General features: G+C 43.2%; 1 protein-coding gene across 1 annotated transcript; it reads right to left on the reverse strand.

Moving 5' to 3' along the window:
• Positions 1–15,154: 15,154 nt before the first annotated feature.
• T265_14827 (hypothetical protein) lies at positions 15,155–20,584 on the reverse strand (the record flags this gene model as incomplete). Its single annotated transcript, XM_009175459.1, has 2 exons — positions 15,155–15,600; positions 19,421–20,584. Coding segments are annotated over 2 exons (1,608 nt in total), but the record flags the coding sequence as incomplete, so codon positions are not given.
• Between the last annotated feature and the right edge of the window lie 4,901 nt (positions 20,585–25,485).

A 25,485-nucleotide genomic window follows, 5' to 3' on the forward strand; every position in this document is an offset into this window, starting at 1 on the left:
GATCGCTGTGAAGAACAGTCTGATTACCAAGTAGGCAAAAGAACTGAGGAGACCATTAAGGAGGTACGGGCCTATGTGTTACTAGTCGGAATATCATTCCTATGTCTCGGTTATTCACAAAATAATCACCAACTATACCCAGACAGTGTCAATCTGAAGGAACCGACCATCACTGCTATAACAATATGACGTGAAAATGACATCCCAAATTCATTCTATTGTGAGTTCAGTTGTACTGCATTTAATCTTCCATTTTCATATTACCCTAATCACAAACCAAGCTATTTGAACCGTGTGGATTGCACCGTTTTATCCGACAGAATGCTTCGGTTAATGGACAGATGTGATAAGAACGCCTGTTTACTGGTTTCGGTGTAGCACGTTTCACCTAATCAGCCGACAGATATTCAGATTTCCATGTGTTCCAAGCAAGGAATAACCCGGCGAACCTACCCGAGCAAGCTTGCAGAACGTGAGTGGATTACGCACGATACCCAGTCACTGCTCGCTTGTAATGCAGATTTTGTTGTATCTACCGGTTATCTTAAAACGCTGTACGGAGCAGTGTTCAGCAGCATTTCCGACTTCGAACGATGTACTGAAAATTTAAAGCTTTCAATTTGAACGAGGAGGGGAAAAGGGGAACTCAGAAAATTCAAGCAACACTCGGAACACAAGCTATATAAAGCTGTCCTAAGAAGCATATAACCATAAACCACCTCAAGCTGGTGAATTCGATTCGTAAGGAACGTTGGTTATGACTAAGTATTTGCGAAACGGAATCTAAGTTTTTATTTTTTGGGCTAGCTCCTGATCGCCTACGTAAACACCTCGTGCCAAAGTGAAACTAAGTGAGAGGCGCAGAGAAGGGTTTCTGATTGTTTAAAAGATTCATAAGAAAAGAATGAGCTCATGACAAATAGTTTTGCCAGACAGGTGGAAAAACCTGGAAAGAATTATTCTGGTCGAGACATACAATACACATTGACAGTTCCCCATGAAGGGTTGCCAGCATAAACCGCTCGGGCGGCTAGGATAGGTGCACTGTAATTCAGATGACTCACTCGCTAGACGCAAACAACAGATTGGGAATTCAACAAAACAAACCATGCTTCATGCGACAAATACCGAAAGCATTCGTCGTGGACCTTTGTCGTCATGATGCAACAATAACTTCTGTGTACCAACCAAACTACGAGAGGTCAGAAATCCCATAAAAAGGTATATGGGGAAAAACAGAAGCATGTTGCACGTCGCTGTGCGAAACGATGGTCGATGGAGGATGACTTGATGATAGGTGAGTGACCTGACGCAAGGCGTGTAGACCCGACAAAGCTGTAAGCCGACAGGTTGACGCACATGTGTCGGCTTGAACATGGAAAAACAGCATGAACGAGGATGTGGACAAGTAAACACCAGCTTAGTGACAATTAGAGTTGCGCACCACGGTGATGCCTCAGAAAGATATCGAATTCTGTACCTTCAAGAATTGCATGCTGAAGAGGTAATGAAGAATTTTTCGCACAACACAAAGGAAATCGTATTGTGGGAGAAAATAATTACAGAGTCATTTATTTACGAACAAGCGTACAACTTCGTGTTGTTCTCTCAATCAATCCTCCCCATGTCATTTGCTCAGGCAATCAACTGAGGAGAAATTTCACGACGGAGAACACGTCGTAATAGCTAATGGTAGTAAGACCGAGCTTAGTTCCCCGTGATAGTATGATTCAAGTAAAGGAAAGTATAAAGATTGTAGTCCTTCTCTTTGGTTGCTAGATGACCTTTCGGTCGTTGTGACACGAAGTTAAATTAAATAAAAGGAGCTCATTTGGGAATGTCAACACCAGAACTCTTACAACGAAGAAAAAACGTGTTTACCTAATGAATTCGTCAATTTGATCGAGTTGCGTCATCTATAGGTTGAAGTTTTAAAACCAACTGAGCCTTGAAAAATGGATATCCAATATTCCACGAATTTAAACCCATAATACGACTATTGGACTTGTTCGCCAGCTCTTGATCGCCAACAACCGCAGAAGGACGTTAGTCGTTAGATTTTTTTGTCATATCACCATAAACACCAATGTTCAACAACGATGCTTTAATGCCCTACGACATGAACTACATTCCGGTAGGCAGTTTAGTTTATTAACAATTAAAAAAATTAGTGAATGTAATTTCAATGCTCTCTAAAGCATATGTACAGACGTGAAGCCATCTAGTACAAATAACTTTGAAGAGGTACAATCTGGTATTCACAGACCCATCAAACAGAATGACTACAAGCCACATCGAATGAACTGGGAGTTAACCGAAAATGTTCGTTGTGACTGGTCGAAATATAAACAAACCGCGATCAGGTAATCTAGCTAAGGAGCCACGGCCTGGGTTAACTTGAAGAAAGCCCTGTTATTTGTTGTATCGTTACAGTATCGTTACACACTGAACGGTTGCTTTCCCCCTAAGAGAAACCACTGCATAAAAACACAGTTCACTCGTAGCCACGATATGTAGATAACTGCTAGGCCATAAACAGTGCTGGGGTGCAGTGAACACTCTCATATCAGCTTAGCTAAAACCAACCAGGGTGTGATGTTATTTAGACCAGGTCACACTAGCCACAACGGAGAAATGACAGTAGTGTTAGAAAAGAGGACGAAGCTAAAAGCAGTAATCCTCATGATATCAGTCATTTTTTGTTGTTCTACAATTCATTTTATGTATGCTTTTGAGTTCTTTGTTGCATAAAACTTGCGAATTCTTAATCAAGCAGATGCAGGGGGTTCCTGAAGACTGTACGGACCCACTACCCGCGGCAGTATCAGTCATGGATACCTTTGATTAGTTATCTAATCTAGCGCAGTGATTTGGGATGAAATCAAATATTACATAGCGCGCTAACAAAATGAACCTAAACCATACGACGTGCGAAAGACGTGTCATGCTATTCGTGCCAGTTTTGACGTTCTTCGGAATTGCTGTCAGCCCACCCACCCCCTCACGGCAGATAGTACTGCACCACTGTGGTATTCATCAAGTTCTATTTCAAGTCATCGTGTGTTTCTGTTAATGCAAGCGAAAGATGCATCAAGCCACCTACATACCAAGGAAACAGAAATTTCACTTCCTACTATGATGGGCGATGAGAAGTGAAAAACAATAAATAGCACAGAAGTCTCCGATCGGGGATGCCATCAGGCCTGGACAAACATGACAAACTTGTCACCATATATCTGCAATCAAATTGAACTCTCCTTGCTTTCACGAAAAAGAGGAGGCATTTGTATTATAACATGTCAATAATCGTTGACCAGCTCACCCGAAGATTCTAGTTGTACCCACCTATTTCAGTGTTCATGAGGTAAGATCTTGCAGCATTTTGCTTCCCAACTGAATAGCTTACCCACAATGTACATTGGGTAAATTACAGCTCCCGCACTGTGACGCAAAAGTTTGACACAAAAACCTAAAAACCACTGCCGGTTCGTTCTTCCTAATCGCATTAAGATGGAGTGAGAACTGATGATTGTATTAGGATAGGATCGATCATAGATTGCAATAAAAGGACACAACCGGAGATTAAATTGAGATACACTACACACTGCATTCAGCTGACTAATGAAGAACTACGATTAATAACCACTGTTTTCACCACTTTCCAAAATGCAAAAATAAGTCAATCGCTCCATGACCATCGGACTACCGTACTAGGCAGTTCATGCCTTCATTGAAGCACCAATCACAAGGGGAAGTTTCCCGAAAATAACAATGTGGTCGATCAGTGGAGATCCCCGGGTAACAGACTTAACTGAGTGTAATCCTTAACAGATATCACTTCTCTAGAGAATACAGCCGGTTGTGTTTGTATAGATTCGTCACTAGGATAGCTATCTTAAGTGGTATCTTCTTATTTTTTTACTCTGATGGCCTAATTAAGGGCTATTGTAGGGCCAAGGTCCATCGTTTTGTCCTTCTGTTCATCATGCGAAAGATTCTCCACTCATGAGAAGCAAGTGGATACGCGAACGTTAAAGACATTACTGCAATGACGGTACATCATACACCAAAGAGCCATCAGACGGTCTGTTATTAGACATTATAGTCAAACTTCGCCAGCTAGGTGTGCGATACAAACTATAAAGGTTTATTAGCCCAGAAGACAAAAACATAAATCTTCGACGAATCTATCTAAACGAAAGAGACGATTGGCGATAGCGAAAAAAGCAACGCTCACAAAAATTTGTAGAGTTCTTTGCCCTGCTTCAGTCCGCTCCTTACAGGATTATCAATATTAATGTTCAGTAAGGCAGTCAGTTTAACTGACACAAATTGCTTCTTTGACATGCAGGAGAAACCGATATTCGCGCAAAAACCTCAGAAGAATTAACAAGAAATGAATGAAGCAGTAACAAAAAATAGTAATTTCGCAACTTCAGTCAGTACCGTGGAGAGTACCTCAACAAAAATTGAATAAGTCATGGACACTACTTTCTCCGGGGAAAAAGAACGCGATGAGGAAACGAACTGATAAAAAATAAAGTAGGTACCACGCAGTCTTACCATCCATCAAGACCTCTTCCTATGCATGATACATAGGAGGACGTATGACAACGGCATTTAAACGTTAAGATCACTTATTGAGGAATATCTGGGTCGTAATGACACGGTGGTTGCTATAAAGCGCGTGCTGTGGATCAATAATAACCACTGAAAGTAGTCTTCCGCAAAACTGAAGAGGCAAAGTTGATGATGCCAATGGTAAGTTGCCTTAAGGGCACAAAGCGCACACTGAGACGGGGACTTTCGCCAGAGTATCGTGACAAGTAGCGAGTCGTAATGCGCTAGCTAAAGAAACTGGTAAACCATTCGACTCACAGCGGTGTGGCGGAGAGTACACCAAGAGTCCGTAACCTTAGGGGTCAGAGAGCAATCGGTTCCAAGCTAACTATTACATATATCAACGTCTGAAGTCTGTTGAATAAAGTGAACGAAGCTGAACCGTATGTGGAAGGTGCACATCCCAATATTACAGAGGTTACGGTAACCATGTACGAGAAGGCGAGAGATAAGTAACCTCAGTTCACCGGATTCCGGTGGGACATTCTACATGACAGGTTTGGAAGAGTTGAATTATTCTTCCGTAAGCCGCAGGGTGTCCATATCTTAGCATCGTTCACATACTCAGACGAGCTGTCAGAATCCTCGATATGCTGCGTTAGCTAAGAAAATGAAACCAACATCACTAATTTGGTGTTCTCAGTCCGCTCAATTGGAACATATCCTGAATGGTCACCCTTGAGCCCCAAAATACGTCTATTGAGATATTTTGGTGCTCCAGCTATCACTTGGAGTGCTATTTCAGAGTAACAAGCGACTTCAAGCACAGAATCTGTGATGTTGGAAGCAACGAGGACACTAAAATAGTCTAGCATGTGACCGAACCATCACACGCTGGTCGTAACTAATGTGTGTCGTCTCTGCATGAGCTAGAAATAGAGTCGGGGTCACTAGAAACAAGTGGTCATAAACAAACGCTGGTTCAACTCCGAGCGACAAGAAAACTAGGGGATTGTTTTACTGCGCACACCGAATTAGATGTCGCACATTGTTGCAGTAGATGAACACGCCGTGTCTGGATGGGATTCATCCACCGATATCCAATAAATTTGCTCCTGTCTTAGCATCCCCGCCAGCTTCGCGATTCATTCTGTCAATTAGGAGAAGGGTCGTTCCCCAGAAGCGGAAGACAACCATAACCGAACTTTTTCAAAAAGAATAATACTAGCATAAAACCTGCAAATTACAGAGCAGCCGGCAGCAGAACTTCTAATTACACATTCGCAAGAGTGAAATCCTATCAGATGCAAAATATGTATTTATGTAACCGAGTTCCTGTGTAACAAAGCGCTTACCACGAATGAAATATGGGTGTGTTGTAGACGAAGCTATCCCTGTAAATTTCAGCAATGGTTTCAGTCAAGTCGAGCTGAAAATGCCTCTGCGCACCTCGGAAGTACGTGACCTTGACCCAGTGTTGATTTCTTAGATAATAAGTTTCTTGCATGAAGGGCACTTACAGAAAACGATATATTACCGAGATCGTTCGATGCTAAGAAAAATGTCTCACGGTGTGGCTCTAGACCCGGTGAATTTCAACGTCTACACCAACCGTATACCCCAGGCTTGCTTAGCTGAAAATCTTTAGATACACAGAGACAATCTGAGGATGGCAACGCCTTGCCAAATGAATTGGACACTTGCTTAATGCGCTTCAGTTCAGGCCTAAGCCAAATATCAACACTAAGTAAGCAAGCAAGAACTATAATCTCACGTGACGGATCACTTCTCAGGTATCAGGTCTAAGAGGACTCTCTAGTTGGGCTTGTTCAGACCTAAATGATGAAAGGATACCGAATGCTGCGGGTACTGCAGCGGAAGTTCCCATCATAAAGTTTGGAAGCAGTCCCAAAAATGTTTTCAGTGTTCGTTGGGCTAATACTCAAGTGCGGAAGACCAGCATATTCCCCTTTTCAATAAAAGAAAACGGTGAAGTCAGACCAGCACAATATCTAGTTTCCAAAAATGCACAATCCCGTAGTTATTGAGCGTTGTTCAAGACTAAATACGTTCACCTTGGAATACATCACATTCACAAAAGATGACACATGACGAAAGGCGTCTCCGGTTGCCCCGTCCAAGATAACTAAGCATACATATTCAGCGACAACTGGTGCCTGCAGCTAACACTCAGATCGGTGAATCCCAAATCAACGAAGCCCACAAACCTGGAAGAAGCACGACGTTATGATGGACTTCACAGAACAGAGTGGCTAGGGGCGACCAACGTCTTCCGTTCTTTCTTGTTCAGGAGAAACTGGAAGGACTAAGTTGTTTCAGATCGAAGCGCCTAACTTCCAAAGTTTGGGCAAAAGTATAGGCAACGTACAAGGTTGTTGAAAGGAAGGGCAAAGAAATTCCCGAAGTTAACAGTTAGATCCATTACGGAACCTCGGTCGAAAAATTAAACTTTAAAAAGGTTTCATATCATTTGGCGCATAGGTTTAATATCGCGTACTTACCTATGTAGGTACACAGTGTTTCTCCACCAAAACGATCATCTTTACTGACCCCCGAAATCGGGGCGTTCCACAAATTATGGTGGGTATGAACGGTTGTCACAGGTGTTATCTATGTTCTAACTGGTTCTGGGCACTATTTACGCGATTTTTAAGTAGTACACGAACGTTTTATTTATTTATACTAGCACATCAACTAGGAATTTCTTATCAATTGTGATTATCTCGGCAAATGCCACAAAATGTGACTGCTTTTGTTAGCCATAAATAGCGGATCAACAGCACAGATAGCGACAGAGTATTCGAGTTTAAAGGGAATAAAAACTGTTTGTATCTAGCGCAGAAGTACTGTTTGGGATTCAGATAAAACTGTTGTTACTTTCTGATTACCGGAGATGACCGGAAAAAGCTGCTTTTACAAAAACAGGTTATTGTTTACAGCCACAGCGGCGATACGGCGATTTAGATGTGAAATAGCCGCGAGCTTTATTTCATTGACATTTGGATTGCCATTTTCACTCCGTACCGGTGATGTTCCGGCATCGAAACATCTGGCGCTACACTTGGTTGACTTTCCGTTTCTTTTGCACAACTTCACCCACCTTCTAAGTTCCAAACAGAGCCTTTTGGATAGACCTGACACCAACTACACAGGTTCATCTACACCGAACCGTTCATTTCGCGTTAAACTTAGCAAGTATGCACATTTAAGCTCCAAACAACGTCAGTTGCAGTTGAATGAGAGCCGTGTCCCTTGGCTCTTGGGTAGACTGACGGCTGGTTGCTTGTATGAGAATCCATACGCAAAATTAAGGACAATCCATACTATCAGAAAGCATAAGTTTTGCGTCACCAATTATCAATATATTTTTGATCTCGCATGCTTGCTAATGGTTTCCGGAACCACTAAGAAATAGCAAGGAGAAGTATCAATATGCAGCTGATTTAGAAATGCAGTCTGGGAAAAAGAACCTAAATTGGGACGATGTAAGCCCATTCGTTTCGAATTTGAAAATGATGAATTTCAACAAACCCACATCACCACCTGTTTTAGCCTCCAACTTCATTGGCTTATTCAACTAAATCTGGAATCGATTGGAAGAAACGGAGGGTACTAAAAGCTGGATGTGGGATACTACGTAATGTACTATATATATACATATATATATACATACTGCTTGTAATCTTTTCCTATAATTTTGATCAACAAGCGCGTATCTCCGGATAGCATTCAAACAGCGACACTATGTACATAAACATAGAGATATGCATTTACACATAAATGTATATATATATATATATATATATATATATAGTATTCCAGCCAGATAAGCTCTCCCAGTTGAATATATATATATAGTATTCCATTATCATACAAACGTGCAATCTGGTAGATCTTGGAAAGAAAAGGTGAAGTGTATTTACTGGTGCAAAAACTAATTGGAATCACCCGCAAAATGCACGCGCTATGTCCACTAAATTGAGCAACTGACAGTAATGTGATAAGCGACAGGAGCCTGATGCACAACCGATCGGCTGAATGAATAAACCGACTAAATTCCACCAACAACCCGTCGGGTTGCACACCCACATCACCCTAGACTAAGTCGAGCCTAAATACGTGGCCATAGGGGGCACTTTTAGAAGCAGCCAGCTCTTTCTCTATCCGATTCCTTTCCCCTATTATGTGACTGAAGTGAGACAGCCTAGCCATGATTAACACGGAATCGTACAAACTTCTTCATGCGTTTCGGCCGGCAGATGTACCGATTCCGTCTACGTACTCGGAACTCATGCACATGCAAAGTGAACAATCCCGGGAGCAGCGTAAAGCGGACACAAACAGAACAACGCACAAAAACTGTATTTGACTACTTTCACAGCAGCTTGCTCCCTCAACCTCGTAAAATCTTATTCATAAACATCAAGCGAGATGAAACGCGTCTTGCGGCACCAACACAAATTGCCCGTCAATAGTTTGAGGTCTTCAAAACTTAAGCATCTATCACTCCCCCGAAACATCGAAAGTCCTCACTCGACGGTTTGGGTAATTCGGCCATCCTCATTTTCACTAGTAGTACCGAGTTCCGGATGTGGAAAACTGAATACCTGGAGCTGGGGAAAGTTAATAAACGCTTGTGGTTGGAACCTATTCATTCATATTTTCTCGTGAGTCGGCTGATCCGAATAACTGTGCATGCCGAGTCAGTCCATCCCAAATGATTCGCAGAAACACCGCCAACCGACCTCAAAGGAAGTTATAAGAATCTAACACTGATCATCACTTGCCTTACGCCCGCACCATAATGTTAACTAACTTTTCCTCGCTCCAACAAGTATTGTAGAGAGGACTAGCGTGAATCAACCAATGGCAGTTTTTTTTAATAATCAACCAGCTTAACTAATCGCTGAAGTGGGAAAACCGCTGCACCGCTGGCGGAAATAGAAATTAGCTCACCTGTGCAGTATTAAATAATAAGGAGACACACGCCAATATCAACGTGTATAAACATCTGCAAGTTTGATAGAAACTGGTAAACGTGAATCGGCCGCCGAATCACAACAGGGAACGTCGGTTGCAATAACCCGTGTAATTACGAAGCCGAAGCATCCATATAATGAATCTACAGTCCGCCACGCCTTAATCAATGCAATGATGCGTGCATACTGTGAGTTCTTCCACGCGCTAACACTGGGGGAACTGCACTGAATGTTTGTCTGAAATACCTACACCACGGGGAAAAAGCCAAAAGTTCGGTCGATTTATTTGTGAGGAACCCGCCTATCTGAATGGTCAGCAGATTTGGGAAATCCGCACGCTTCTGGTTTCTAGTGGTTTTAGGTTTTGGGGGAAGTAACATATCAACACCATAGAATTTCCGTTCGGTTTGCAATGTTTCCTGGAGGTCGTCTCGGCCAGAAAAGTCATCGCTGGTGGAAAGGAACGTCCTAAAAGCGAATGTGATGGATACAGCGTACACAGATACATCTTATGTATGTTAGACATCTTTGAAACAGTTTAGAAAGATACTAGGAGTAGTGAGTATTCGCTTTCCATTTCTGCACTGGAACCCCATATTTGTTGTCACCCACCGAGTAGCTGTCACATTTGCAAGCAAAGCGGAATAACGTATCTCCAAGTAAGCCACTTCGAACACGCCCATTTCTTCGGTTTGCTGCTTCCCGTCTTGTAGATGAGGTGCGTGATAACCGGTTTTCACTGTCCCTGCAACCCACACTTCCATTCACCCATAAAAGTTATTCCCGAACACCCAGCTGAGATATTTCCATCAGCTGTGCGATACCACTGCTACAGTGACCCAGCCAACAACGTTCACGTTTGCAGTACATTATGTGCTTCCGCTACGGTTGTAATTGTGGCATCTCTTCCGCGCAAAGCAGCCATTCAAGCCAACATAAACAGGGGAGCGCAGATGCTAACTAAGACGTAACATAAGACGCAATAGATTGTACGAACAGGAACTTGCATCCTACCCTGGATCCGTTAAGTGCATCGTCAACTAAAAACATTTATTCGAATCTCACATCCCGGCGCAACACAAGTATTAACACTTCCAGACGGTCAAAACTAATCCATTGAATAGGTGAGAGTTCAGAATCATTTTAGGTAGAATAAATACTCGACCCCATAGAATGAAAGAAGATGCCACTTTAAGAACGCGGATGGAAAACGACGAAAGTCGATTGACGGTAATTCACAATGAAAGCGTAAAACTGATTCGCAGCGCCCAGCATCCAACATTCTTCCACTGCCCTTTTTCCTCTGACAAGCAAAACCTTCCTGTTATGGATTCACGTCAATCATGCTTGATTTTTTTTCCTAGAAACGTCGTTACAGAATATAGGCTACCTTCAATGACGCCACGACAAAGTGCAAATGTGTGGTTAAAAAATACCCACTCATAAACCAAGTAACACTGTAACAATGTCCCCAAAAGCAGCAAGCGTTCCAAAAAATGTCGGACATGTTGGACTCTGACAGACAGGCACTCAGTAAATGGTATTTTGGTTATCCATCTTACCAACTAACGTAGTGAAATGGAAATAGACTGACATTCCGTTTTGTCAGTCTATTCTTGGCATTCTAGGAGTGAAAAATTGCAGTATCTGGCGAAACCACCTATTTGCACACAATTTTGTTTTTCGTGTGAGATTCCAACGAGCCTAAAATCTGTCATTTGTTTGAACGACAACTGAACACGCGAATGCTAAGAACACCTGTTTGTAGGAACTAGGATCCCTCAGCATGATTCCCATCAGATCTCAAAACATCATGAAACCAAACCCGAATAAAACAATGAGTTAGATGGTGATGACTGTCAGTGGCAATGATGGATGTGCTAAATAGAGCCACTCGTGTCATGTGAAGCCTGAGCCGCAAAGTGCGAGGACAAAAAAACTTTCTGGAACGAATTTAACGAAATGCACTCGCTTAATTAGCCCAATCATTCAAGAAAACTTGATGGGTTGAAGGAATGGCACTCGGCCTACTCACAATAAATCAGCCTTCCTAGTAAATCCAATGCATAAATTAGTTCACTTTCTTTTTCGTAGCGGCTAGGTTTCGAATGTGCTCAGCAGAGTGAATTGTACATTCAAAAGCCACATACTCGAATCTTCCGGAAAAAAACACCCCAAATTGTTGGTTGTACTCTCTGAACCACGTTCGATTACTAGCTGCAGGTTGGCAATTGCTGACTATCAAATGTTGCTTGCATGCTTCGCTGTTTGCCATGGAAGGTTTGAACTTTGAATTCAAAAAAAAAACTGACTAGGCATATTCCCATTATAAGAACCGGTTTTGAAGGGATTCAATCAGAAAACCAGAACTCAATGTTTTGGCAATACTCGATCGGAAAAGCGAAAGCGGAACAGCACTTTCGTTGAGGATTTTAATCGGCGTGGACAAGATCGACCTCAACAGGGTGCCTTCATGTTGGCTGCTGGCACCTGGCTTGACAAAGTTAAGAATTGATAAATTAAGAGAATACTTTTCGCTTTTAATCTTGAAATCAGGATACGACGTACTGCTCTAACGCTGTATTCACTCTCAGTCTGCCGATTAGCAACCATTAGATTAAAGGTCAACAGCTCGCCAGCTCGAATCCTCATGGGATGCCGTCAGAAACGCACCACTGACATACACAGAGAAAAAACAGTCACCCGTATTACACATTAATAGCCTCACTCGCGATCACTTTGCACAATAACGTCACCGCAACCTGTTAACTCTCAGTTTCTGTCCCACTCTCCATCCTAAGTCCTGGCAGCCACTACCTCAATCACATCTAGCTACAGGTCACTCTGTTTCTCTACCAGTGCTCCCGTTTTAAACGTGGGTTTTGTGTTCACGCGCATTCATCACTTTCCATCGTCCCAGTGATCCCAGTTTCTAATTCCTCCGCTCTCATGAAGCGTTACAACTATTCCTGCGTTTCCATCTGAGATTTCGTCCTGTAGGTGAAGCCAGTCTATGCCAAAGAGCCGAGGACCACTGAGCAGTCATTTCAGCCTTATTGGGATTCATCAGCAGTGCGCATCTCGGAAGCTACAGCGAGTTCAAACCCTAGACCCCCGAGCTGGTACTCACTTCCTCGATACACACGGACTAAGCAGGCCATGCTTCACAAAATTATTTACCCTAAATTGCTTCTTCTCTATCGAGCGCTGCGAACGGTGAGGGCGATCGCTACCTGATCCTCAACAATGTCTCGACAATCAAATCTGATTAATTCTCTGTAGGCTCCTGCAATCCAATCAGTTTCTCCAATTTTATTCTCACCACTTTGTCCACTCATTTCCGCCCTTCCCGCTCACCCTCCTTTGCATCGAATCTTCTGGTGTTACTCCCCCAATCACTCGAATGGTATGCATCGGATGTTTGCCTCTTACCCTTGATAGGTTTGACACTCGAGTGATGTCCCAACTTTTACTTAGCCTACTAATGTTCTGCATGAGGATATGCTACCACTTATCCCTCGATTCGCCAAACGAATAAACTATCCTTAGTTGGACGTCTGCCTCTACTCGATACACAGAAAACGCCAACCGACACTGACGAATGCAACTTTCTCAAAACACGTTTACCAAATATGTGTTGGCTCGCAACTCACGCAGTATCACCACCGGCATGGTCAAGGATAAACTCATTAAACTCAAGGCCTAGCAACTAATGGCGCGTCTTCCGGAAGTCGATCGTTCATAATGTGTTCACTCACCTCTCCTTCCATTCCCGAATCGGAAAAAAATGAAATATTTGCTCAATTTTTACCGACATTTTACCGACATTGGCACGATTTTTCCCATCAGCGCCGAATTATCCATCTTTAACCACCATGATCGTTAGGAAAACTCGCCAGCCTCTTGCCTACATTAACATTCCGGATCATACCTCACTTTTTTCCCTAGTAACTGTGTCTTGTGCTTCGCTCTCATTGTCGTTCACTTCTTCCACCTATCCCTCTTCGTGACAAATTCCACATGTACTCACTATATCTGAGCATAGATTAATTCCCGATCAGAACAACTACAGCTTTAATACAGCCATTTTGTTCCGAGATCCATCCTAACAAGCTGACTGCTGGTTAGGCATCTTAGCGACCAGCAACAGGGATTTAGGCGCTATTGCTCTAACTGGTTGACGTGCTCATCTCTGCTCACCTGTTCTATACTGTCTTGTGAACCCGAACTGGTGCCCCTGGGTATTTCGATCCAGTGTTTTAGAAGGACCTTCTCCCCAAAATACGGACGTGCTTCTTGCACTTTATTTGATCGACTGGACTGGAAACTTTTTATCGATAAGCTCATCATCACGGTGCTACTTTTCAGATACGCAGCATCAGAGCCTAGGTCCGCAACGTGCTGCTTCATCTCCCATTTTTTTCAACGTTCGTATATGATCTGCCTTCACCCGTTTACGGTTGCATTCGTGCGTGCATTTGTAGACGACTGTACCATTCTATGAATTCATTTCTTTCAGTGTTTTTCTGAGCTCAGTTGAGTAAAGACTACGTGCAGACCATGATCACACTGAACACCTGCAGTTACATTCGATCATCTCGAATCCTTATACGCCTTCATCTCTTTTCGCCGTTCCATCCCACGCCTCATCAAGCACCTATGGCCTTATTTCAACCCTCCAGTTGTTAACTTTTGGTTTGTCATTTTCTAACAGCTGTTTCTAGTCGATTCATATCAAATTAGTTAAGTAGTAGGTAAGCAGGTAGGTAGTTAGTCGGATTTCCGCTCCATTCCCGAAAATTCCTCCCTCGCTTTTGAACAGTTTCGATAGACAAGTTTCAAATTCCCTTTATCGTGAGATCTCACTGTCAAATATAGAGTGAGGCCTTTCCTACAAATACTCCACTTCCCAGTGAAGCTCTAGGGAAAAATATGCGTCCGATGGCCTCTTCCATCGGAATATAGCCGCACACCCTTTATTCTACCATTGATACCACAGCAAGTGTTCTTTTGAACTCATGTCCCGACTTCCAGTCGGTGCCACTTGGTAGGACTTCTCCATGGGCACATAAAGTTCTTCTAGTCTTATTTGATGCCCAAAGCAGCATACTTCTGGAGCATTCTCCTGTTTTATCCTCCCAGCCCCTTGTAACCTTCAACTATTCCAGATCAAGTTACGCTTACCATTTGATCGAAACTGACTCCATTTAATACGTGTCCTTATTCTCTGTTCATGTCTTCGAAATGTTCCGATGTTGCTTTTGCGTTCTATGTGCATGCCCATCATCTTTACAGAGGTCCCTGATTAGGGATTCTACATTCCCTGCCATCCATTCTGTAAGCAGCACAGAATCCGTGAATGGAGGTTGAAATCTTTGCACTTCTTAACAAAAAATGATTTGTTAGACCGGCGCGTTCTTGCAGCTTACAGCTGCCATTCAACGCGCATAGAGTGTAAAAACGACACTCGAAAAGACTGTTGAAAATTTGGTGTCCTGCATTAAGTACACTCCACTCAGTGAAAGCAGTCGGAAACAGTCTGTTGGACCATTAGTAGACAAGAAAAGGACCGGAAACTGACGCGTGACTCACCACATTCTGTCCGATTGCCTTGTCGTGTGTACCTGTTGGTTTTGTGTGAAACTTGATTATGACTGTTTAAAGGCGAACAGTCATTAGTGGTACGTGAGCCGGATGTCGGATACGCCTTAGGCATTGGCACGCCGTTACTTGCTCCCGTTCGTTGGCGCTCTAGCGACACGTGATCCACAGGCTCGCTTAACTGCCTTATGAGAGTAGCTTCGCAATTCATTGGTTGAGACACACAATTTCTTCGCAAGTCACCAGCCTTGGCGCCCTCCAAACGTAAACCGTTCATAAATGGATGCGTTTTACCCGTAAATTCGAACTCAGTGTCTGAAAGGATGAGGGTGGATGCAGGACGACGGGCAGAGACTGTGGAAAAGCTGTTTTTCTGGGCTTCTCGGTGGGGCTGGACAACAGCGGAACACAATTTGGGCGTGAAGTGGCAGGCGGTGACCTGTTCGGAAAAAAAACAACGTTCCACTGAAAACTAAGGATGTATCTTTTAAAAGGTAGTTGAAACAAGACGTCCGTAGCCCTTGGAAAAAACAGTACATTGCACAATATCAGCAACTCCTGATGAAAAACCGAATGCTTTGTTGGTTGAAATTACCGATACATTAGTTTGTGAAAATCAGTCTCTTGAAAATCATATCTTTTGGGTAAGGCGTCCGCTTTCAGGTTATGAAATTTCTTCTCTCGAAAACTACTCGGGGACTAACGACTGAGCAAGGCAGCGGTGCAATGCAGCCTTCCGACTGTGAATCTCGAGGTGCTGTGCACAATAACGATCGCAAAGAATCTGAACATCTAAAATCAAACAGCACTGAGTTTGCAATCATACTGAAAAGGATTAACCGGTATGACGAGGAAAAACACGGTATGGATTGGCGAACATATCATCGAATCCAAGAGTTAAGATTCGAAAAGCGCGCCATTAGATGAGTTCAGTCGCAGCTTTCAAAATATTGCACACAACTGAATAGGAATGTTTGGTGAACAGTATTTAGGTCATTTTCATTTGATCCCCATCTGTACGGACTGTAGCAGGCTCGGACCATCACCTCCCTAGTCCAGTAACTACAGGTCCAATCAATATCGGTATTTCGTTTGTAATTTCCTCATCCGTCTTCCGATTTTTGTTCGTCAAACACTACGACCAGCAGTGCCCATTCTCTCCTTAAATCATGACCAATTTACTGTGCCTGCATTCGGTAATAACCCAAAGAATCCGCTTGCTTAATCCACAAACCCTGATACTCGGTTCCTGCAACACACAGAGTTAGATACGCGACAGTATGACCGAGTTTCCCAAGCAGTTGGGCCTCGTCCATCAAGTGTTTCTTGCCTATCAGTCAACTGCCCATTAAAAAAGACGGGGCCATATAAAACAGGGCAGTTACGCTAAGAGCAATCAACCAAACTTTTCCAGCGTTCCGACCAACGGACATCCTGAGTCCACAGAGGTGTTTGGACCTCATGCAATCCCGACGTAGGCGTGACGGAAACGGGGATACAATAATAATCGTCAAACATACAGCGTGTAACCAGTGTTTTCGCAATATATTTCCATTTCACCTCGAGACTGATCAGCGGTTAAGGAGCGAAATTACCGATCAGAAGGTCCGTAGTACGAACCAAATCCTTACATCTCGACCACTCCTGTCTAGCCCTGGGCAACCCGACAGTATCCCAGGCTACTTTTTACTTCAGATAGCGTAGCCGCAAGGCACCAAGAGGGTGTTACTGCTGAACGAATATCATTATTTTATTTTACTTTTATTTTATTTTATTTTAAGCCTCAGTCAGGCTGAGATCAGTCTTGTAGTGCCAACAAATACGTCCTATCCACCAGTTGCCCATCAATACAGATAAGACCCTAGAAGCAGTCGACGACACAAGCGCAGAGTACAAAATCAGTGGAGATGAATTCTTCAAACGATTCAGGAAACAAATTCATTGGACCGAATACAAACAATTCAAATGTTTGGTCCCCTCAAGTCTACAGCTCCCACCATCACCCAAACCATCGAAATTTTCGGCTGAAAACCGCTGCCAAGTCCAAGTCAAGATTTATGGAAAGTCGTGGCATTTATAACTCTGTATCATCCCAAAAAAGTTAACTAAGTGGTACGGAGAGAAACAATGCTCCCCTTGTAGGATAGCCTAGCTACTTTGTCGCCCGTTCACCATATTGGCCATTTTATCAATCAACTATCCTACTTGCGTATGTACCATAAAACAAAGAGATACAAAGTATCTGGTTGTTGCGTATGCGTGAGTAACGATTTTTCGAAAAAGGCCTATTGTCCTAAAGCCTACCTTATAGAAACATTCAGTTTTTGAAAATAAAACCTGAGCTGAGGAGTGCACCAAACAGTCTTCTGTGATGCAGGCCTTTGTGATGCGACCATTCGCGCCACAGGTCCATTTCATTAATTGGATCTTCAGTAAGTGAATAAACTCTGCGGACAGATTTTATAATTGTGAGTGGTCGGGTAAAGCAGATCTCGATTCAACATCGTTCGTGACGAGCGAGCGTGACAAGAAATAACCAAATTACCGAATGAGGTGAAACGGCAAGCCCAAATCACGGAAAGCGTTTTGAAGAATCCTACCTCTGCGCCATTTTCCTCTCATTTCCGTAATTTTTTGAGCTTCCTTTATTGATCAATTTCCGTTCATACCGCGTGTTAAAGTCGAAAACCCGATGGCGGCCTTCCACATTCGTCCATTCCCATTGGACCAGGCTTGTTCCCATTAATTTCATATCTCCAACGAACGGTTTATTGTGTCATGGAAAAATGCTAGTTCTTATATAACCTTCTGGAAATTTTCTTGTGCAATACGTGCTACAAAAACCTCAAATCTCCGCAAACATATTCCATGAATTTCCTCCATTTTCCTTAATTTCGCATAGACTGCGTCCTTTCATACTTATTAGATTTTGGGCTGATAGCTGTGCCACGTTATATCCACGATTTCACTCTTTTCTTCGCAACAACCTAGAATAATGATCTTCAAAACTTTATTAGTTTAACGTAAGCCTCCCTCAAAGAACTTGAGTGGACTTTAGACTCTTCAAAGGGTGCAAATATGCATTCAATTGTCATTTGTCAATTCCATTCGTCTGAAGAGCTCGACAAGGTCTCACACAGTGAAAATAAATTTCTGACCAAGGGCAGCTTGCGTGTGGTAATCGTTGCTTCTCTGTCTAAAGAACACGGCAGTTTAAATGTCTCCAAGTCTTCTCTTCGTTTTTTGTACACCTTTGCGGGTTCTCCACACTCTACAGTGTTATTTTTTTCTGATCTCATGGCGACTGATAAAACCTTAAAACATCTTGATGCATTAGCCTACTAGTGTTCTAAATAGCGTTTTCCTCAACTTCAGAATGTACCTGTCTCTCCATAAAATGTTACTGGGCTCTTTGGCCTTCTCAACTCGGGTAGCCTAATAACAAAAACCAAACAGCCAGATATAGAAAAATACAAAACAGGTCAACATCTGACCTTTACTAATTTACTACAAAAAGGGATATTTCTTGGGGACCATCCTTGTGAATTCAGTCTTTGTTTATATCTTACTAACTTACTTGTTGTTAGAGAGCAGGATGGAATAGGGTTGATCCTGAAGTAAGAAGTGGGAGCAAGCGTGTTCGGTAGCTCAGTCATTCCGAAAGAAGGAGGCCGGCAGATAAAGTCCACCGAAAGCGCGTACTTTTGTTAATCCTACGTTTACTGGTATTTGTCACTCCTAAATGTCGATCAATTTGTGCCAATTTGTGCCGGGGCTCATTCTGGGAGGCACATGAGGAGCTGATTAGTGACAGACACGTGTAAACAAACTATTTATTAGACAAAGTTGGAGTGAATCAGTCGTGATGCGCATAGGTGTGATAGACAGCAAGTGTCTTCAGTTGCTCAGTCGGTAGGTAAACAGTTCGAGTCCACCCAAAAGCGTCTAGTTTGGTTCGTGCTTTGCGCATCTGGATATCTTTCAAGTTAGAAATCCTATTCCTACCGAAAACCTTTGCCCGTGTGATGGTGACAGTCCTCGTATATTATAGGATGCAGACATTTTAACAAAATGACAAGTGTTCACATGACGGCTTATATACACAATGGACTGAATGAGATAATATCTATCTACTCATCTTTGATGTACTCACCCAAACACCACTACCGTCTCACATTCACTACGAGTATGGTAACATACCGACCGGCGAACTGCAAATAGTTAGTCAATGACAATGAAAAAGCGGAAAACTTTCTCACTTGACAAATATCACTAGAAGTGGAGCTCGGTTGAAGTCGCTTCAGCAAGCGAATTTCCAATGAGCTGTCCAACTCGCTGAAGGTTGTGACGCAAGCCATATGAGATGAAGCGGAATGTCTGTAGTCGGTTGAGTTACACGTATATGTAAGTTGGGAGCAGACTGCCTGGGACGAAGGGTTAAGCATTGGGTTGAAATTGTCGTCGATCTTGGTCATAACTGAAGTGGTGTTTTCCAAACCACCAACAATCTGTGGAAGTGCATCCGGAGATAGAGTGCGCGTCTTCCGCTTATACATGGGCAACTGCCTCGATGAAAAACAACCTGTTGGAGGTGCAGGATTGATACATTCTGCTTGCGAAATAAGTTGGACGGCAGGACATGGATAGGGAGCCAAGGATGGTGGACAATCGTACAGTGAGGTGGACATGACAGAGCTCGTACGCTCCTGTTCAGGATTCACCTGGCTCCATCGCCGCCTTTCATCGTTTCGGTTAGTACAAGCACTAGAAAGCAAGGTCACGTTTTGATATAGATAAGGATTATGATGGTCGCTCACGCAGGATGTAGGATGGAATGAGGAAGGTCTTCGATTGGTAGTTATCCTAGCCCGACAGGATGCAAGAGGCGAGAGTGTGGTCAAATTGCCATTGTTGTAGCCACCAACAGCCGACAGTGGACGGCTACAGTACTCAGACTTCTTGGAGTACGGTCGACAGGCGGAGACAGTGGTAGAACCACGACGAGCGTTAAAGTGCTGTCTATATTGGTCGTAACAACATGTGGTAAGCTTGATGGTCGATATTTGGACTTCCTGCTTTCCTGATGTCATTGAGGGAACAAGAACAGGCTGCAAAAAGGATGGTTCGGTACGATTCCCGGAGGAGTATGTGTCACAATCATTTCGCACATCAGCAGACTTCGAGCGACGTCTTAAGGATTCCAACAAAATTGAGAACCTATTGAGATGCCGAGACTCTTTGCTCGCATGTTCCTCCCTAACTTTGTGTTGTGGCACACCCAATGACTGTCCGCGTGTGTGGGAGTTATTACGGGACTTGGACTTAAGAGGGATACGAAAGCTCGGAGATGAGGCTTTCCGTTCTTCTGTGGGTACCGCTGGCATTTTAAATATCTCAACGGGACCGGCTTGAGCCAACTTCATCACGGAGTTCCAAATATGTCTAAAATGGACAACAAAGTAGTCGATAAAGAGTCGTATTGATTCACCATACAGAGAACACAGGTTTCCCTCAGAGTAAAATAATTGTTTTGAAAGAGTGAAGGACAAAAGAAAGGACCATAAGGTAACTAAAAGTACTCTCCACTCAACTGCTTATGATCAGATACCAGGAGCCAGATGGAAATCGGAGGTTCCAGATTGTTCCTCACCTACCAGAAGTTTTATATGCAATGCGGTTGCACAATCCATTGCAGTTCGTCAAGTTTAACGAAGTAAACAGAGAACCAGAACTTCCACCTATCCCATTGTCGCTTGCCCAGGCATTCAACAATATACCGTAATATAGGAGAGATCCCATAAGTAGCTTTCAAGTCAAACTAGCCTGCATCAAAATAAACCTTAATATTCAGACCGGACATCAAAGTGATCTAACAGTTCACTTCCATGGAGAACCAGGTCACAATCACAAATCAGCTAATTTAGTGTAAAAGAAATCCTCTGCAGTTCATTCAAAGTGAACGGCAATGTCCTTGTAAAGAAAAGATTTCACAAATGGCGTATTACGAGCAGTGACACAAGAGAATTTCACTGCTGAGTGAAACGAGTTCGACTCAGGCAATATTTACGGTCGCAAAAGCATAAAATCACCTATGCTGATCGATTGGATGCATCAAAAGTTGTAGAAAGCCTGGTTACCAACTTGTACATTGGCATTCATCCTATCTAACAACTCCCTCCAATATCATCATATGTCCTACATATGGTGCACTCCTTCACCCCTGTATACTGCAATCTCCTCCCCTATTCGACCGATTCGCCTAATTTCTCAAGGTTTTGATGGAGATTGATTGTTGCACTACAGCATCGCTACAACCACTGGTACCCATGAAGACAGATCCATTCAAATACTATTACATACATTAGGAGAGGAACAGAAAGTAAAGTTTGACGATTTACGGCTATATAGGAGACAACCCCTCCCCCCAAACAGAGATTCGCCACTTTTCCAGGCTTGCGTAGGATAGACACAGAACTTGTCAAATGTGGGCAGATAAGGCTGGAGACCGTATCAGTGTGTATGCCAAACAGCCGGTAACATCAGGAGACGAAGTTCGACCAACAAACGCTGAACAAACATCTAGAGCAATTTTACATTACGGTCAGTGAATCAACTAACACCTGATTTATATGTTTGACTCAAAAGCATAGACATGAGAACGAAGGGCGACAATATTGACAACATCGAACGGTGCTGTGGAAATAAAGCAATACAACCACCAGAGACCAATAACTGTAGTAGGACAAATGTTATGCTCCACAAACTTATAGCTGAATAGCAAGGGAAGTAACAGCTGACGAGTGGACCGACAAAGAATGCCAGACAACGCTTGCAAAATTTCTAGAAACCAGACGCGACGCAAAACTGAAGTCTGGTTTCATAGCCGACAAAACTGCTATTTCCACCTATCGATCTACGAGCGACGCACTTTGAATGCCACGTTGTCTTTCGACAATATCGGATTTCTCGACACAACATAAGCAGGAACAAATGGAAGATGGCTAGTTATTCACTTATGACAAAGAGTAATTGGGGCTTGTTACATGTCAGAATTAGGTCGTTTTGTCTCATGCTTATTTTCTAGCGAAGGACTTCACGGAATGGAGGGTTAAAAATGCGACTGAGGTAACATACTAAGTCTACGGAAGAGTGCTAATGTAGCAACATGGAGTCAACTAAGCTGTACTCGTCGTGAAAAGCTGTCACTATCAAACTGGAAATCGAGGATCATTTAAATCTAAATAATGAATGAATGAACAGGTCAACGGAAGAAAGCAAGATAGGCTGAAACACTGCCAGATTTCTCAAACCTAGACAGGAGCAGCCGAAATGCCGGATTTCGGTTCGAACTACGGACCTTCCGGTCAGTGATTTCGCACCATAACTACCGAGCTACCTCCAGCTAAAGCTTAGGATATTGTTACCCAAGAAATAAGTCAGCCCGTGGTCACGTGATTTGAACTGCTTGTTCGAAGGAAGAATGGTGCTATATCCCGTCTGACCATTAGTTTTCCGCACTGACTATTGGTTACTCGTAGCGAATGATGAAGGCTAATTTAAAGGCCGGTGGTTCGTTAGGTGCGCACTGTTGACGATTCCCAACGAGGGCAGACTGCTTTGACTTGCAAAATGCGTCCTCAAATGGAAAGGAAGCGACCGAAGCTACAAGAATTTCATTTGATTGAGACCGAGACTAAATGGTCCCCGTTCGGATATCCCCTCATCTACAAGGAGGTGGCCACGTGCCTGCTTGTTGGTTATCCTCATCGCTGCTATGGTGCTCAGACGTGAAAATAGTTGAGTCACACGTGTTTCAGAGTATGGACTCCGTGCTATTCATCCTGTTGAATCGATCGGAAGCAGCCAGCTTGCTTCAACAGATCAAACACTCTGGTGGTATAGGATTTCAGATAAATTTCAGAAGGGAATGGAGTTCTGATGTTCCCCGGTGGATAAATGAAATAAGCAACTTTCCCGTCTCTTCTAGTTTCTTCCAACCATGAAGCTGTGTAAAAACACGAGTCCTCTACCAACAAACTTATAAAAAGCTCGAATCTTGATTCGACCACGAGAAGCCTGTATCTTACACATCCTAAGTTAACTTCGACTTAACTAATCTAATGGTCACAGATTCACAATTTGGGCCTAAATGGTTACGAAACAGCCGCATGCACCAAGCTTTCATCCAAGTGATATGGGCTCAACATATGTGTCGCTGAAGTTCATGACCAGCAAAAGTATCTGACCTTTTCTTCCGTAAGATTGTATTTTACACCAAGCATTCGAGCAAACGTGGTGGAGTACAAACACAGAATAATTTCACAGTTGGAAATTTACGATAGCATGCGGGCTGAGAGAATCCCAACCATTCTTTCAACGACATTAATACTCCCCTCATCGGGAGTTCTCGGAAAATCTGGCTTTTTCACGCTGTGTGACGACAAAACGGAAACATTAGATAGTCTGCTTCCCAACCTCCAATGAACTCCTATTGGGCGAAGTGGTACTTTGCCACTTTTGGCCACCATTTATATAGGTTTGGAAATGTGATTCATCATCACGCACGTTTGCTGCTCTATACAGCTTCCCAATTCTGTCCCTTCATCGCTTTGTTGATGATGGTTGATAACGTCACGCAGACCTCAGGTTGAGCCCAACTTTTAGCTTAGCTCAAAATTGAAATCAAAACACCCTCAACTCCTGATCAAAAGATACCTAATTTGATCAATCTGCCATCATATTTCGAAAGGTCAAACAGTTAATGTTCAGCAGCTGACCGACAGGCTACCGTTTCCGTTAACCAGCGAGGCTATCACCAAAACGATGAAACATGCTGAGATGACCTTTCTTGAACAGTCAGTACAAAAAAACATGATGAGTGGACAACTGCGTAGGACTCAAACTCATGGCGAATTGTGGAGCGGCTACCAATGAATCTTTAGTGGATCGAGTTACACGAAAGTAAGTTTTCTTTAGGAATATTTGCGGCTGCTTTGTAAAGTGGTCTCTATTGCCCGCAGGGCTATAGACAGACAGACGAAATTAGACCACGCCTACGTTGGAATTCCCCAACAAATGAGAGCGTCGAAACCAGGCTATCTAGAGCGCGATCCTACGAACTTGTTCATCGAATACTGGAGATGAGGTTTATCAGCGTATTCCGAGAAATTTCGGCCCAAACACCGAAGTGTAACGAAGTCCATTTCAGGAGCGGTTCCATCAAACAGTCGACCAGAATACCAATGTTCTGTTCTTCGTCCACTAAAGGGGAACCAAATCCCCACACCCAGAAGAGCTAACCAACCTGAGGAAGTTGAACAATTTTGTTCGCGCCCAATAGTGGCCACTGTCGAGAGAGACTAGTGTGTACGGTGAGCAACTCTCAGAAAACCCAGAAACAGTGTCCCATTGAGGGAATGCAATAATGAAATTTAGAGGCTTTGAATCTGGTTTGCACACCGAATCATCAGAGTTAGGAGTCAGCCGAAACATCCGGAAGCATGTAAACCCATAGTCTTCTGTTATTGGTTGGAGTGAAAACTATTCACGTGACTCACGGGTAATTTACCATTTGAATCAGATCGATCATACTCTGCAGTTGTACCCGATGCATTTTCATTTATTAGTAGATTTCAACAGTCGTGCTTGATTTAGTCAACACTACGTGTACTACCCACAGAACAGGTCTTCATTATCGAACGACCAACAAACGCGTTATGCCTACTTTGTGATTCTCGATCCGCAACCAACACGGGCATCGTGGGTAACTTCATTCCCACGCTACTGTCAGCTAAAAGACGTAACACTGACGGCAGGTAGAACATACGCAGTTCCAAACCAATGTGAGCTATGACAAGTAACGGGTTGTCACATGCAGTGCACGTGGAGAAACAGATGGGCAAAGTCATCAGAAAGAAAGATGACGGCGCTGCTCCACAAATGGTAAGAGTGGTTGAGACACCCTTAGATAACGGGACAGTTCGGAACGCACCCATTGACAGCTAGCAATATTCCGCGGCACATAAAGGTTATCAACTTTTGACAAGGACTGAAAAGTGAACAGTGGGATAACAGCACCTCGGGAAGAGGCATCCACGTGAGGCCAAATTTGGTTTTCCAGCAAAAATGAAAAGCTTGGTGAAGTGACCTCTCTCCAAAATGTGCAACCGATATCCAGAACGCCTTCTGAATGGCAAAACATTTAGTTACTGGTGTTACACGACAAGCTGATAGACCGTATTATGCCTGTTCACCCATCACGACGAGCTGACATTTATTTAATTGGCTAGCGCACTCCAATCACAAGGCTTTTATTTCATGATCA

Source organism: Opisthorchis viverrini (assembly GCF_000715545.1).
Source record: "Opisthorchis viverrini unplaced genomic scaffold opera_v5_276, whole genome shotgun sequence".
NCBI lineage: Eukaryota > Metazoa > Platyhelminthes > Trematoda > Opisthorchiida > Opisthorchiidae > Opisthorchis > Opisthorchis viverrini.